Consider the following 14,445-nt stretch of genomic DNA (forward strand, 5'->3'; position numbering starts at 1 on the left):
CTTCAGGAATAATTACCTACAGTTTCGTCGGTAATTCCCGAGAGTGTACAGTACATCATGTTTTGCCAATTTTTTGGACCCCACAAGGCCCCTAAGGTGTGTTGAATGAAAAAACATGCAAAACATGGATTCTATAATTGTACTAAGGAGAGAAAATCCCAAAATTTCATAAAAGTGTATCAAAGTTTGCAAAAAATAAGTATACTGTTCACCCTCGGGAAATTAACGACGAAACTGTCGGGAAAATTCAGATGCCCTCTGGAAAAATTACCGACATTTTCGTCGGTAATTTCCCGAGGGTGTACAGTAAGCATATTTTGCCAATTTTTTCTACCCCACAAGGCCCCTAAGGTGTGTTGAATGAAAAAACATGCAAAACATGGATTCTATAATTGTACTAAGGAGAGAAAATCCTAAAATTTCATAAAAGTGTATCAAAGTTTGCAAAAAATAAGTATACTGTTCACCCTCGGGAAATTACCGACGAAATTGTCGGGAAAATTCAAATGCCCTCTGGAAAAATTACCGACATTTTCGTCGGTAATTTCCCGAGGGTGTACAGTAAGCATATTTTGCCAATTTGTTTTACCCCACAAGCCCCTTAAGGTGTGTTGAATGAAAACACATGCAAAACATGTATTATATAATTGTACTAAAGAGAGAAAATCAAAAAATTTCATAAAAGTGTATCAAAGTTTGCAAAAAATAAGTATACTGTTCACCCTCGGGAAATTACCGACGAAACTGTCGGGAAAATTCAAATGCCATCTGGAAAAATTACCGACATTTTCGTCGGTAATTTCCCGATGGTGTACAGTAAGCATGTTTTGCCAATTTTTTTTACCCCACAAGCCCCTTAAGGTGTGTTGAATGAAAAAACATGCAAAACATGGATTATATAATTGTACTAAAGAGAGAAAATCAAAAAATTTCATAAAAGTGTATCAAAGTTTGCAAAAAATAAGTTTACTGTTCTCCTACGGGAAATTACCGACAAAACTGTCGGGAAACCAGAAATGCCCTCTGGAAAAATTACCGACAGTTTCGTCGGTAATTTCCCGAGGGAGAATAGTGTACATATTTTTTGCAAAATTTGATACACTTTTATGAAATTTTTTGATATTCTCTCCTTAGTACAATTATAGAATCCATGTTTTGCATGTTTTTTCATTCAACACACCTTAGAAGCCTTGTGGGGTAAAAAAAATTGGCAAAATATGCTTTTTTGTACACCCTCGGGAAATTACCGACGAAACTGTCGGTACTTTTTCCAGAGGGCATTTGTATTTTCCCGACAGTTTCGTCGGTAATTTCCCGAGGGTGAACAGTATACTTATTTTTTTGCAAACTTTGATACACTTTTATGAAATGTTGGGATTTTCTCTCCTTAGTACAATTATAGAATCCATGTTTTGCATGTTTTTTCATTCAACACACCTTAGAAGCCTTGTGGGGTAAAAACAATTGGCAAAATATGCTTTACTGTACACCCTCGGGAAATTACCGACGAAACTGTCGGTACATTTTCCAGAGGGCATTTGTATTTTCCCGACAGTTTCGTCGGTAATTTCCCGAGGGTGAACAGTATACTTATTTTTTGCAAACTTTGATACACTTTTATGAAATTTTGGGATTTTCTCTCCTTAGTACAATTATAGAATCCATGTTTTGCATGTTTTTTCATTCAACACACCTTACAAGCCTTGTGGGGTCCAAAAAATTGGCAAAATATGCTTTACTGTACACCCTCGGGAAATTACCGACGAAACTGTCGGTACATTTTCCAGAGGGCATTTGTATTTTCCCGACAGTTTCGTCGGTAATTTCCCTAGTATGAACAGTATACATATTTTTTGCAAACTTTGATACACTTTTATGAAATTTTTTGATTTTCTCTCTTTAGTACAATTATAGAATCCATGTTTTGCATGTTTTTTCATTCAACACACCTTAGAAGCCTTGTGGGGTAAAAAAAATTGGCAAAATATGCTTTACTGTACACCCTCGGGAAATTACCGACGAAACTGTCGGTACATTTTCCAGAGGGCATTTGTATTTTCCCGACAGTTTCGTCGGTAATTTCCCGAGGGTGAACAGTATACTTATTTTTTGCAAACTTTGATACACTTTTATGAAATTTTGGGATTTTCTTTCCTTAGTACAATTATAGAATCCATGTTTTGCATGTTTTTTCATTCAACACACCTTACAAGCCTTGTGGGGTCCAAAAAATTGGCAAAATATGCTTTACTGTACACCCTCAGGAAATTACCGACGAAACTGTCGGTACATTTTCCAGAGGGCATTTGTATTTTCCTGACAATTTCGTCGGTAATTTCCCTAGTGTGAACAATATACATATTTTTTGCAAACTTTGATACACTTTTATGAAATTTTTTGATTTTCTCTCCTTAGTACAATTATAGAATCCATGTTTTGCATGTTTTTTCATTCAACACACCTTAGGGGCCTTGTGGGGTAGAAAAAATTGGCAAAATATTCCGTATTGTACACCCTCGGGAATTACCGACGAAACTGTCGGTAATTTTTCCAGAGGGTATTTGTATTTTACCGATGATTTCTCCGGGAATTACCGATGGTGAACAGTCATCAATTTTTTTGAAAAATTGGATACACTTTTATGAAATTTTGGGATTTTCTCTCTGTAAGGATTCTTTTCACATATACCAGGTTAGGCCATCTGCCTCTGTGCTAATAAGCCTTTGCAATTCAAATTTTTTTATGATGCTGAAGAATGATGCCTAAAATTCACACAGCAGCAGCATGCATCTCTAGCCGTCTTCGTGCTAAGATTTTCAAATTTGTTCAGAATGCTTTGAAGCAACCTGTGTGTCCACCGTTCTTGTGTCATGCTTTCTCTTGCTTCGTCTCTTTGATCTAGATGTGCGGGTCTTTGTAGGATGCTTTACAGCATGCTCTTGGATGCCCAACACTACATTTTCATTGGTAGGGAGTTCAGGAGGGGCATCAGGCCATGGTGTGCGTTTTGATGGTACATTGACATCCAGAGGAGGATCAATTATCCATCTGTAAAGAGACCACACCAATGTCAAATGCATGTGCATAGGAAGAGATTCTGCTAAATGAATTTTAATTAAATAGGCAATTGACTGTCATGATTTTTGTGTGTCAATGATATATATTGAAATTTAGATGGCTTGATGAGGGGTGGGGGGAAAAAAGCATTTCCATATGACAAAATTATTGACTAAAGGTAAAGATTTGCTGAACCAAAGTAAAATAAAAAAAAGCATGCTACATAAAATCATAGTACAATTATATAAGTCAATTGTTTAAAGGATTGTAGTCAAATTGCAAGTAAGAAAGCCCTTGGGAATGAGGTCAGAGGACTAAACAGAAATACATTGAAATGCCACACCAATACCACTTGACCACTTGAAACAATGCAATGACATTCACTTGAAAAGAGAAGTTGAGCATCATTGTCACATTCACAGGTAGGTTACTAATTTTAAGTTCTACCCATGTGTGATATTCAAAATCACAATTTCACAGCCACAATTTTATGCTTTGAAAATAAATTAGAGACGCATAGTACTTAGAAATTGAAGGATATAACAGCAGAAAGTTTAACATGACAAGATTATTACAAAACATTTCTACCAATTGTATATGATCATTGGCACTGTTCACTCCATCTATGCTTCAAATTTTTTAAACAACCATGACAGCTTTCAGAATGCAAAAACCATATGCACTATAAAATGGAAAATGGATTGGAGACACAATAGGAAAGAAGATATGGTACCTGTAGGGCCAAACCATAACCGCCATTCACATCTTGCTCGAAATAAAGTAACTGGAAAATAAAGCAATTAGATTATAAATTTAATGTCACACCAGCAACACAAAAGAAAATGCAGATGCAGAGAGAGAGAGAGAGAGAGAGAGTTCATAGTCATCAAACATGGTATATAAACAATTTAAATGCAAAAATATGAAATATACATACCTTAAATTTGCCTTGTGCATTTGAAGTAACTCTTTCTACAATACCACACTCGGCTTGTTGCTCGTTGATCGTAACACCAAAGAAATGAGCATTTTGCTTATCCACCTGCAACAAAACAAAATCAACCAAACGGAAAATTCCAGAAAGAATGAAAGTCCATGATAACAAACATGAAAGCACCTTTCCACTAACTGATGACAGAATGGAATGTATCCCTAGTTGGCTGTACTCCATCCAGCATCATATCATCATACATATCTCTCAGCAAGAAATGCCTACCACCACCGTTATTAAAAAAAAAAAAAAAACCAGAACACAACTTTCACAATTTCTCCCAAAAAAAAAAAATTCCCAACACCACTAACAGAAAATCAAAATTAGAGCTGTTGCCTACCTGTTGCTTCTGCTTCTGCTCCTAGGGCTCTCTAAAATCCTGTAGTTTTCTCTCTGAGTCGCCTCTTCACCATCTCCTTCAAAACGCGCAGTCTCCACGCTTACAATCCGGCCGATTCATGAAAGGAAACAGAGGGCTCCTAAGATCTGGTTATGAATAAAGAGATGGAGGGGAAAAGTCGAAGAAAGGAAAGAAAAAAACATATAAAAAAAAAACACATAAGGGTATTTTGGGATTTTAAAAGATTGGAGGGGTAGATCAAAAAAGAAATGAATTGAGGGGGCAAAATTCATGAAGCTCGGTCCTATGGGGGTATTGGGCCAAATTCCCCTAAATTAAATGGACCATGACGATTCCACGGACCGACCACTCTAATTTATGGGCCTCCCATATTGGGTCCAAAAATTGGATTGCTTATTGGCCTTTACATGGGGGCCCAAGTTAGTTAAGAACTGCACCGACTACGGACTAATTATCCAATTGGATTTCTATTTTTCTTTTTTTTCTCGGCCGAATACACAACTGAACAATTATGTTGAAATGCTAATGATAGCGTATAATGTAGGAGAGTCCATGCTTTTCACCATTACCGAAAATTGAAGGATGGAAAATTGGTGAAGAATGATAGCTAGAGTGGTAATTAAGATGTAGAGATGGAACAACCATGTGTATTTTTCCTAGTAATTAATTAATTAACAAGGCGTTTGTCTCTTGGAAACAACAACAGATTTATGAATACGATGATGATGTCGTTATGGTTAGACATGCAACAAAAGTAGAAGAAGTTCTTTTTTTTTTTTTTATCGTTTTGGAATTGGGGAGAGTTGCCAGTATTGCTTCACCGCTCTGTTACGTTATAATTTTACACTCGACAGAAGACATTTGTTTGTTTGTCTTTTTTTTTTTTTTTTAATCAGAATTACAATATTTTCTAAATATAAAATAGAAAGCGGACCTATGCTATGCCCATGCCGAATTTGATTTTCCTTTTTCTTTTCAATATTAAATTTTCTTAGTTGAAAAGTAAAATTAAGAAAATAAAGATATTTATTTACCCCTCTTAATTAAAATGATTCATCACCGGCTTACCACGTGCATTTTCAACCTCTTTGATTGTAATTGATTAATTATTTATTTTTAATTAAATTGATTAATTATTCTAATTATTTGATCAATATAAAAAGCCAAATTATATTGCGTCCTTGAAGTTTAAGCTTTTCTCTTTTTTCATTTAAAAATAAATAAAAATCTTGAAGGGGTTGAAACTGTAACCCAGTTTACATTAAATTGTGTGGCAATATGTTAATGTACCGTAAAAGGGGAAGGAAAGGGAAGGCAGATATGTTCTGACAGTTGATTTGCTATGATGTTCGAAAATCGACATGGGAAATGGAAAGGTCAAAACCTAATGAGAATCTTGACCCTCAGAGACAATTAATGTACAACCAATTTTATGGGCATCACACAAAGTAGATGATCAAAAGGAGATCGATGGACCAAAGCTGGTTAAAATTTCAGCGACAATACTCATCGTACTACGTAACACAGTAAAAAAAGCTGCAATTTTTACATTGTCAGCATCATAGAATTATGTTTTGGTGGACTTGATATTTTTGCTGAAGCAGATGATTGACGTAGGTTTCAGTCGTATTATATTCTTCTCATGGTTTCTCAAAACCGCCTGGCCTTTTATAAACACTCTCACACTTGATACATTTTTTTCCTTTCCCATTGAAAATAGATACATAGAAGTTTTTTTGGTAATAAATAGATATATAGAAGTTAACCCATGATTAATTATTCTTCCGTATTAGTAACAATCCTAATTAAGCCGCGCTATAATGCCTGGACTTGTACTTGGAATTTAATTATATAAGCACAATTTTTTGGTGCTTTTGTGTACATAGAAATAGAAGAAACTTCTTTTTGCGGAAAACTTGAATGCCTGGAATGATTGATTTGGTCTCTGAGCCGTCTTGGGTTTTTATGAGCTGCAAGCATCATGGTTTTCAGTTTCACTAGCAGCAGCCTTTGTGCTTTAATTTTAAATAACATCAACATTATCATCATTGCTACTATTCTGCGCATGCATATTTTGATATATATATATATATATAATTTTTTTTCTCTAAAAAAAATTAGGATATTGTGGTTTAATTTGCGAAGGTGTTTTAGTTTCTAGTCTAACACCAATCATGGAAGGAATTTCACTAATTTATATCTATATTTTCTTTGTTTATTAATTGGTGTACTTTTTTTTTTTTTTTGTTAATGAGTTGTAATGTGCTCTCAGACTCAAACCGGCCACGAATATAATACAAGGAAAACTGGCAGTGTTTTGGGTTCTAAAACACTGACAGGATATATAGATAGCTTTTGTATAATTTGGAAAGGGAAAGGTGGCAACTTTGTGTAAAGAAGAGAAGGGGGAAAAAAGCTTCTTTAGAAGTAAAAATCTTCCTGTCCCGGAAAAAAGAAAGGTGAGCGCAAAGAGAGCATCAAGCGTGGGGTTGTGAAGTTTGTAAAAGCAAAAGAGAGTTTAAGCAGCTGTAGGAAATTAAATTAATTAATAATTAATCAGGGAAAATTGGGGGGTTTAGAAAATCTGATGGAGCAAAATCTTAAAAGATTCGTCCCTTAAGTATCATTTTCATCATTGCTAATCAAGGAAGGACCACAAGTGGATATATCACATATTCTGATATTCATATATATATATATATATATCTAATAGGGCCCCACATTAACATCAAAGCATGCCGCACGCGTGATCGTGGGACATCTCTTTTGGGTTGTGCTTTCATTTAACTTAATCATGTTGGTGTTGTTCATATTTTTATATAAACAACAATTTATCTGCTACACTTCATTGATGCTTAACACATGCACCCATTTTTCTTATGGACATATATATATATATATATATATAGCAAAAATAATAATGTACGCAACCTTTTCACACAATCTTAATCTGCATCTCTTGTGAGCTGATTGGTCCAGTGATCGATTAGCGGACCTTGTATTAAATATTTGGCTAGCTTATCATGATCAAAATTTTAATTAATATTTCATGATCAATATATATATATTTTATCTTCTTTAACTAATTTTATTTTAAGAAAAAATTCCCATTGTAAGGTTTTCAAAAGTGCTACAGGAGTACCTTTTTCTTTCATGTACATATTTTAATTGAAGATATATATATATATTATAGTAAAATATATCACCTTTAAAATTTAATATATGGTATAAGATATGATGATTTATTGTGACCTGGCTTATCTTTTAATGAAGGGAGCTGGACAAAATTAATTCAAATCTTTACACCTGTTCATCATATTGATTTTGTTTGAATGAGCTAAAGAACTGTGCCGAGACTTGTCAATTTGTTGAAAATAACACATCGTATTTTCCTGTCCTTTTGCTACCACTACCTTATTATTTTTTTTTTCTTCATGGACAACAGCACAGTATATAATAAGTTTTATTTAAAACTAATTTGAAAACAAACATTATTATGTTTGTTGAGAAAAAAAAAAAAAGTACTTTTATTTGGAAAAAGCTGACGTAATAACCACTGTATAAATACGAACCTATATCTTAATTCATAGAAGAATTAATGACAAACTTACTTGGCAGGATGGTCCTTCAATTAAATAAATACTACGCATATAATGCTGAAATTATATGTATGGAAAATTTTAGTTTTTGTTTCATAAAACTATGACAAAAAGTTTTGAAAATTACAAACTTAAACGATAACAAAATTATTTAAATTCTGTATAAGCTTTGATGGCATATTAATATCATTAGAATGATCAAATAATCCTCTTTAATTAAAATTCAGTAGCAAGTGACTTACTAAGACCAATTGAGGGAAACAAAATTTTGTTGTATTTTTGAGATCATATGGAAAGTAAATATGTATAATAATTTACCATCAAAAGTAAATGATAGGCAGTCTTATAGAATATAGCATTAAACTGTTTGATCGACCACATCACTAGATAAAATATGTAGTATTATTCATAAATTTTAAGACAAAAAAATATTTTGTAAAAACGTATAAATTCAGATTTTATCTCAATTACTACCTGAATCATGAGATGCAGTCATTCTTACATATTAGTGTTTATAATTTTCTTAAATTTAACATACGAGGTCCATTATTATTTTCTTTTAGGACGAAATACACGTAAGAATAACAAATATAAAAGGGAAAAAAAAAAAAAGATTAAACAAACTAGGTAGGCTCTGTATTTTTCCTGTATCTTGAATATTGTTGTTTTCCTTTCAAAATTCAGATTATTTGCCATATTCGTTTTTTATTTTTTTGCCATAAACTAAATATATTTGCATGGTCTTAGGTGTTAAACCAATGAATGTGATTATGAGAGCAATAATTCATTACTTTCTGACAAATGAAACCCCATTTGAACACCCACAATTGGCAATTGGTCGTTAAAAAAATAAATAAATAAAATTAAACACGAAAAGAACAAGGCCACACCTAATAATCGAAAAAAGTACTGAGAAGAATGATTTGGTGTGAGTACCCACACAGATAAGTTTGGTGTACCATCTCAGTCATCGTTTCTGTATAATTAATGATCCCTGCAGTACTTTTGATGGGTCCCATTATTCTATATCAAACTAAATCAGGTCCACTTAAATTTCCATAATTAGGAAAATTTAGAGGACCGATGACTCATTTCTACAGTGTGGTCCGTCACACCGGATCATGACCTGGCATCAAAATTAGCCGTTAATTCCGGAATAATTTCGTTTATCCAGTAAGATCCCAACCGGGCTAGAGGCTGACCAGATTATTTGGTTTGACTGGGGTTGGCTGGGTTTGGCTTTGGCTTTAGCTTTGGCTTGAGGCTTTGAATAGGGAAAACAGCTACTACAGCTGGAAACCGTACCAGGACAAGGAGGTAAATTGATGATTAGATTCCATTATTCCTTGTGTTCCTGAGACCCAATGCCCCTAAAGTGTAAAAAAATAAAATTAAAAAAGAAAAAGATTGCATGTACTGGACACTAATATAAAAACACATAAACAAAATGGGGAAGACTAATTAATTCTGCTATGCAACCACAGCGTTAGGGTATCTCATCAGAGCCATACACCTGTCAAGGGGTCCCACCGAACGCACATGATCAGGATCAAGATGGCTTCTTTTTTTTTTTTTTTTTACGCGGGGAACATATTTACCCTCAGACAGTCAGGTTGGATGGTTTGCAAGGAAAAATTAGATTGGGTCCCAGTGTATTACTTTGATGGCCAATGATGTTCATGGAGGATGATGGTGGTTAGGAACATAATGAAGCATCTCAAAAGAAATGAAAGAGGGTTAGTTGGCACTGAGAAAAATGAGTGTGTAACAGCAAAGAGAGGTCTGTTGGAATAGTTGGCAAATGTGTCAGTAAAAAAATAAAAAATAAAAAAAAAGCATGTCAAAGGAGGAAGCTAGCAGGCAAGCCTGGGCTTTACCCAAAAAAAAAAAAAGCAAGTAAGCTTGGGCTTGAAGTGAAGAACCCCTCCAATCTCCTCTTAAAAAAGAAATTTCTTTTTTATTTTAAAAGGACAAAGGAAATGCATAATATAAGTGTAAGAAATTAAAAAGATAGGCAAATTACCAGAGTAAGGTGTGGAAAGGGAAAGAGATTAGGTTCTGTAATAATTTTCCAACAAGAGCAGTTGCAGTAGTTAGCCAGTCTTTTAAAATCATACATGTCACCTGTTAACTTTGGCAGGTAAGCAAAGTCTCTCTCTTTCTCTCTCTTTGTGCTCGCTTTTCTCTCTCTAGGCTTGTATCTTTATTTATGGTCTGTGATCTATAAAAGTTGGAATTTGATACTTCTTTTTACTGTTTATGCAAGTGCCCAATTGGTGAAATTTGTTTTCCTTGTCGAATTTAAGCAAGCATTTGATTATTTGATGTCCTTGAAGTTAAAATCAAACTCTCAATTAAGGGACTGCTAAAACCCTGCCAATTTCAGTTCATGCATAATTCAAGTAGAATTTGATGCTTCTTGGTCTTTTTTTGGATACCCATCTGTGAGTATCTTAAAAGGGTTCCTGCAATATCCCTTTTCTTGGTTATCGGGGGTCTATTGGTGCTTGGCTCAGACCTTCGACGCTTAGTTATTCCTCACCGGGACTCCTCTCGGCACCATTTCTAAATCTACATTCACTACTTGAAGCTTCTAGTGATCCTCCTCAATTGGGTCGTAGTTGAAGAGATTCAAGCCTTTACATCAATCACATTGTGGTGTCTGATCGAGTAGATGGTATGAAAATCTAGTTCTCCTCTAAAACGAAAAAGAAAAAAGGGAATCTGCTTTCTTTTGTTAGTCTGGTGAGCTGTTACTAAGCTAATGTCATTGTTTGTCTATGTCTACTTTATTTATGCTCTGAAAGGTTCACTTTCTTGTCTGTGGGAAGCATTTTTCCTTTTTTCTCCTCTGCATTAGAGTAAGCTTGATCCTAGTGATTTCCTTTTTTTTTTCTTTTTTTTTTTTTTTTTTTTTTGGGGGCAAGGGAGAGGTAAGTAGCTGGTGCTATAGATTTTATGCCTGATATACAGGATTTATCCTTTCACTTTGTGTCTATGGGGATGCTGCAATAAGGGGCTTCTTTTACTTTAACACCCTATCAGTTCTATAAAGCTGCCAAGGTTACTTGTTCCTTGTTGAGTTGTGCAAGATATCACCAGTCAACTTTAGTCAAATTTACTTTGCCTTTAGATTCACGTTTTCCCTCTGTTAATTTCTAGTTGTGGCCCTCATATATAGTAACTCTTAAGTTCTGGTCTCCTTCTAATAATATATAGGTGGATTCCTTAGTTTTGGGAGGTTTGAACTTCTGAATTCAGGAAATGAGCGGTCATGAAAATGAGGATGTGGGGTTTCAACATAGAAGTGAGAGTATTCTCAATTGTCCATCTTCAGGGATGAGCACAACCCACCTGCCTGAAAAGGTTTCAGGAATGACAATGAGCTCATTGTCCATATTTAAACCTTCTAATGGCGCTGACCCTTTCTTTGCTTCTGCTTGGGATCCAATTGTATCGTTGAGTCAGAGTGAGAATTTTGGAGATTCTTCAATGGTTTCTCACGGTGAACTTTCCAATCCACCTTACCCTGTTGTGTTGGAAAATCAGGGAATGAACAGCACCTCCCACCTTGTTCAGTATCCATCCGATTCAAGTTTTGTTGAGATGGTGCCTAAACTTCCATGCTTTGGAAGTGGGAGTTTCTCGGAAATGGTGGGTTCTTTTGGCTTAGCCGAGTGTTCCGGCATTGCTAATACTGGTTGTCCTCCAAAGTATACCCTGCACAAGGAGAAAGCGACTGAGAGGGCTTCACCAATTGGTGCACAATCTCATGATGGTCGTGAAACTGAAGACGGTGGTATAGGTTCATCATCCAGTGGGAAGAGAAGAAAACGTGCGCTAGATTCCAGTTCTCCATTCAGTCCAAACAAGGTAATTGAGTTATACTGTAATTGTATCATTTAAGATCCTGATTTTGTTGCGCTTTTATTATTGCCCAATATATTGAATTGCTTTGTTTCTGTTCTAGAATGCGGAAGGAGAACAACACAAGGATCTATCTGGGGAGAGCTCTGATGTTATGAAAGATCATGAAGAAAAGAAACACAAAGCTGAAGAGAATACGAGTGGAAACATCCGCAATAAGCAGACAGGGAAACAATCCAAGGACAGTTCTCACAGTGAAGAAGCTCCCAAGGAAAATTACATTCATGTGAGAGCTCGGAGAGGTCAGGCTACAAATAGTCATAGCCTTGCAGAAAGGGTACTTTCCCATTCCAATATATCAGATCTCGAAAAATATTTTTGGTTTTATAAACATCTTAAAAGTAATGGAGTTATCTGCTTGCAGGTAAGAAGAGAAAAGATTAGTGAGCGGATGAGATTGCTTCAAGAACTTGTTCCGGGATGCAATAAGGTAATGAGAGATGGTCAATCCACTCCACTAAAGTTGTTCCTATTATTGATATAGAATACTAATTAGTTTTTTGTACCATTTACATTTCTAGATTACTGGGAAAGCAGTAATGCTTGATGAGATCATCAACTATGTGCAGTCGTTGCAACAGCAGGTTGAGGTATGCTATTTTTGCTTTCTCTGATGGAGAATTTAATCTCTTATGAAATGATAGTGATCTGCGGTTATCTTGAATAATATGAATGGCTCATGGTTAAAAATATCTAATTTAGCATTTCCAAGGATCTTGTTAGTATGAGCTTTGTGAACAGAAAAGGAAAACGTATTGCAACCATCAGTTTTACCTTTATTTGATTCTAATCTTCCTCTTTTGAAAATGGAAAATGATCTTTAACTATATTTTGAATGGAATAAAGGGAAAAACAAAAGTTGATCCTTGATCAACAAAGAGATTATTTTCTTGCGAGGACAGCATTTTTCTGGTCATGTTGTTGCCACTGAATTGGAACTCTTGCAAGCTGTTGTACAGTTTTTGGTTCTCATTAATGCTGCCAACTAATTTCTTTTAAATTTACTGAACTACTAGATCGTTATTACATTTGTGGTTATGTTGAAATTTTGGAAAAACAAATCTCTACCAAATGATGTATAACTCCTTATTTTGTATCAGTTATAAAAAGGTGTTTTTACCTCTCATGTTGCAGTTCTTGTCAATGAAACTTGCAACTGTCAATCCTGAACTGAACATTGATATAGAACGAATTCTATCCAAAGATGTAAGTCAAGCTCAACCTAATGTAGAAGCTTATTGAACATTTAAAGTTAAAATTGTGCTCAATAAAAGGGATCAAACTTCTCATTTTTGTTTACAGATTCTTAATTCACGAGGTGGCAACGGAGCTATTTTTGGATTTGGTCCTGGAATCAACTCTTCTCAACCTTACCAACATGGAATCTTTCAGGGAACATTGCCAACTGTACCCAGTACATCTCCACAGTATACTTCTTTGCCTCAGGCAAGTATAGGATCTTCTAGTTATTAGATTATTATTATCATATCCTATTTCTTGTCGAAAAATCAAAACACTCATGTAAGGTGTGTGTATATGCAGACTGTATTAGACAATGAGCTCCAAGGTCTTTTCCATATGGGATTTGATTCCAGTTCAGCTATTGACAATCTGGGGGCAAATGGTAAAACTTTTGTTTAAGTTCGTTTATGCCACTTCAAAATCTAGTTATATTCAGTTTATTCTAACTGTAGAATGCTATCATGTTCAGCAGGGCTCTTGAAACCAGAGCTATAATTTTGGAAGAGATAATGGTTTTTATTTCTACCAAACAGAGAATTTGAAATTTCCAGTTGACCGATTTGACTCAATCAGAAAGAAGGAAAAAAAAAAAAAAAAAAAAGTTAGCGGGGAAAAAAATATTTCTTCAGTTGTATAGACTCTCATTTCCTAACCGTTCTTCGAATTTTTAACAGAAGAAGATGACTTTTTAAAAATTACAAATCCTGTATATTCAGACAACAAATTGGAACTTTGATTGGTGAAGATGATTGTTTTTTATCTTATTTTATTGGTGTTGTAGATTCGGATTATGTATGAAAAGCTTTTGAGGGGTTTTTTTTGAGATCAATGAAGGAAATGATTTTTGTAAAGTGCATCGACGTAAAAAAATGGTGGATTAAAATATAATTGTTTTGATTTGCACATAATTCCTTCAGAAAAAAGCCTCCACAATAAAAATAATGCAATAAATAAATTTTGTTGTGTTTTTCCTCTAGCTACCTGTATCTCATACAATGTCATTTACAGTGCCGAATCTTATTAGTTTCAAACTTCATTCCTTATGAGGGTGAAGGAGTGGAACTGTCATGTAAACAAATAAGAAAAATAATTTTCATTAAATACAACATGTCTTGATATATAAATTCAATGTGTATGTGGATCAAGACATTTATATCCTTTGTGTAATGGGCTGTAACCTATAAATACACAAGGGATAATTTTTTTTGAAAATTTATGCATACTTTGAGTTTTCAAATAAGGAAAACATTGACAACTAAAAATACGTA

The 14,445-nt window shown here is 34.5% G+C and overlaps 2 protein-coding genes across 9 annotated transcripts; one reads left to right on the plus strand and one right to left on the minus strand.

Annotated features, from left to right (window-relative positions):
• Window positions 1-2,462: 2,462 nt before the first annotated feature.
• LOC107420612 (chaperone protein dnaJ 15-like) lies at window positions 2,463-4,682 on the minus strand. Of its 2 annotated transcripts, XR_009639099.1 has the most exons (5): window positions 4,389-4,682; window positions 4,175-4,269; window positions 3,995-4,099; window positions 3,791-3,841; window positions 2,464-3,048 (listed from the first exon to the last, which is right to left on the minus strand). XR_009639099.1 is itself a non-coding variant. In XM_060817626.1 (4 exons), exons 2-4 carry the CDS (start codon window positions 4,226-4,228, stop codon window positions 3,037-3,039), a joined length of 297 nt encoding a protein of 98 aa, XP_060673609.1. In that variant the 5' UTR covers window positions 4,229-4,269; window positions 4,389-4,681; the 3' UTR covers window positions 2,463-3,036. The 2 variants fall into 2 exon arrangements, 1 of the variants encoding a protein (XP_060673609.1); XM_060817626.1 differs by having other exon boundaries at window positions 2,463-3,048; window positions 3,995-4,269; window positions 4,389-4,681.
• A 5,078-nt stretch (window positions 4,683-9,760) lies between these two features.
• LOC107420637 (transcription factor bHLH74) lies at window positions 9,761-14,028 on the plus strand. 7 transcript variants are annotated; one of them, XM_048476268.2, is made up of 10 exons: window positions 9,761-10,148; window positions 10,275-10,685; window positions 11,270-11,881; window positions 11,979-12,212; window positions 12,300-12,365; window positions 12,457-12,525; window positions 13,070-13,141; window positions 13,238-13,381; window positions 13,478-13,559; window positions 13,647-14,028. In XM_048476268.2, exons 2-10 carry the CDS (start codon window positions 10,683-10,685, stop codon window positions 13,670-13,672), a joined length of 1,308 nt encoding a protein of 435 aa, XP_048332225.2. In that variant the 5' UTR covers window positions 9,761-10,148; window positions 10,275-10,682; the 3' UTR covers window positions 13,673-14,028. The 7 variants fall into 7 exon arrangements, with proteins under 7 accessions (XP_048332225.2, XP_048332226.2, XP_024930783.3 ...); XM_048476269.2 differs by having other exon boundaries at window positions 10,395-10,685; XM_025075015.3 differs by having other exon boundaries at window positions 9,761-10,685.
• Window positions 14,029-14,445: the final 417 nt, after the last annotated feature.

The sequence above is a fragment of the Ziziphus jujuba genome, chromosome 5 (genome assembly GCF_031755915.1).
Source record: "Ziziphus jujuba cultivar Dongzao chromosome 5, ASM3175591v1".
NCBI lineage: Eukaryota > Viridiplantae > Streptophyta > Magnoliopsida > Rosales > Rhamnaceae > Ziziphus > Ziziphus jujuba.

What these genes read in the sequence shown, in the direction of transcription:
- LOC107420612 (XM_060817626.1), bottom strand. Translation starts at nt 4,228, where the DNA reads ATGGAGTACAGCCAACTAGGGATACATTCCATTCTGTCATCAGTTAGT. An exon ending in ATGCACAAGGCAAATTTAAG is followed by an intron (nt 3,842 to 3,994) that starts GTATGTATATTT and finishes TTTATTTTCCAG; the next exon opens with TTACTTTATTTCGAGCAAGA.
- LOC107420637 (XM_025075015.3), top strand. An exon ending in AACGAATTCTATCCAAAGAT is followed by an intron (nt 13,142 to 13,237) that starts GTAAGTCAAGCT and finishes TTTTGTTTACAG; the next exon opens with ATTCTTAATTCACGAGGTGG. An exon ending in AGTATACTTCTTTGCCTCAG is followed by an intron (nt 13,382 to 13,477) that starts GCAAGTATAGGA and finishes GTGTATATGCAG; the next exon opens with ACTGTATTAGACAATGAGCT.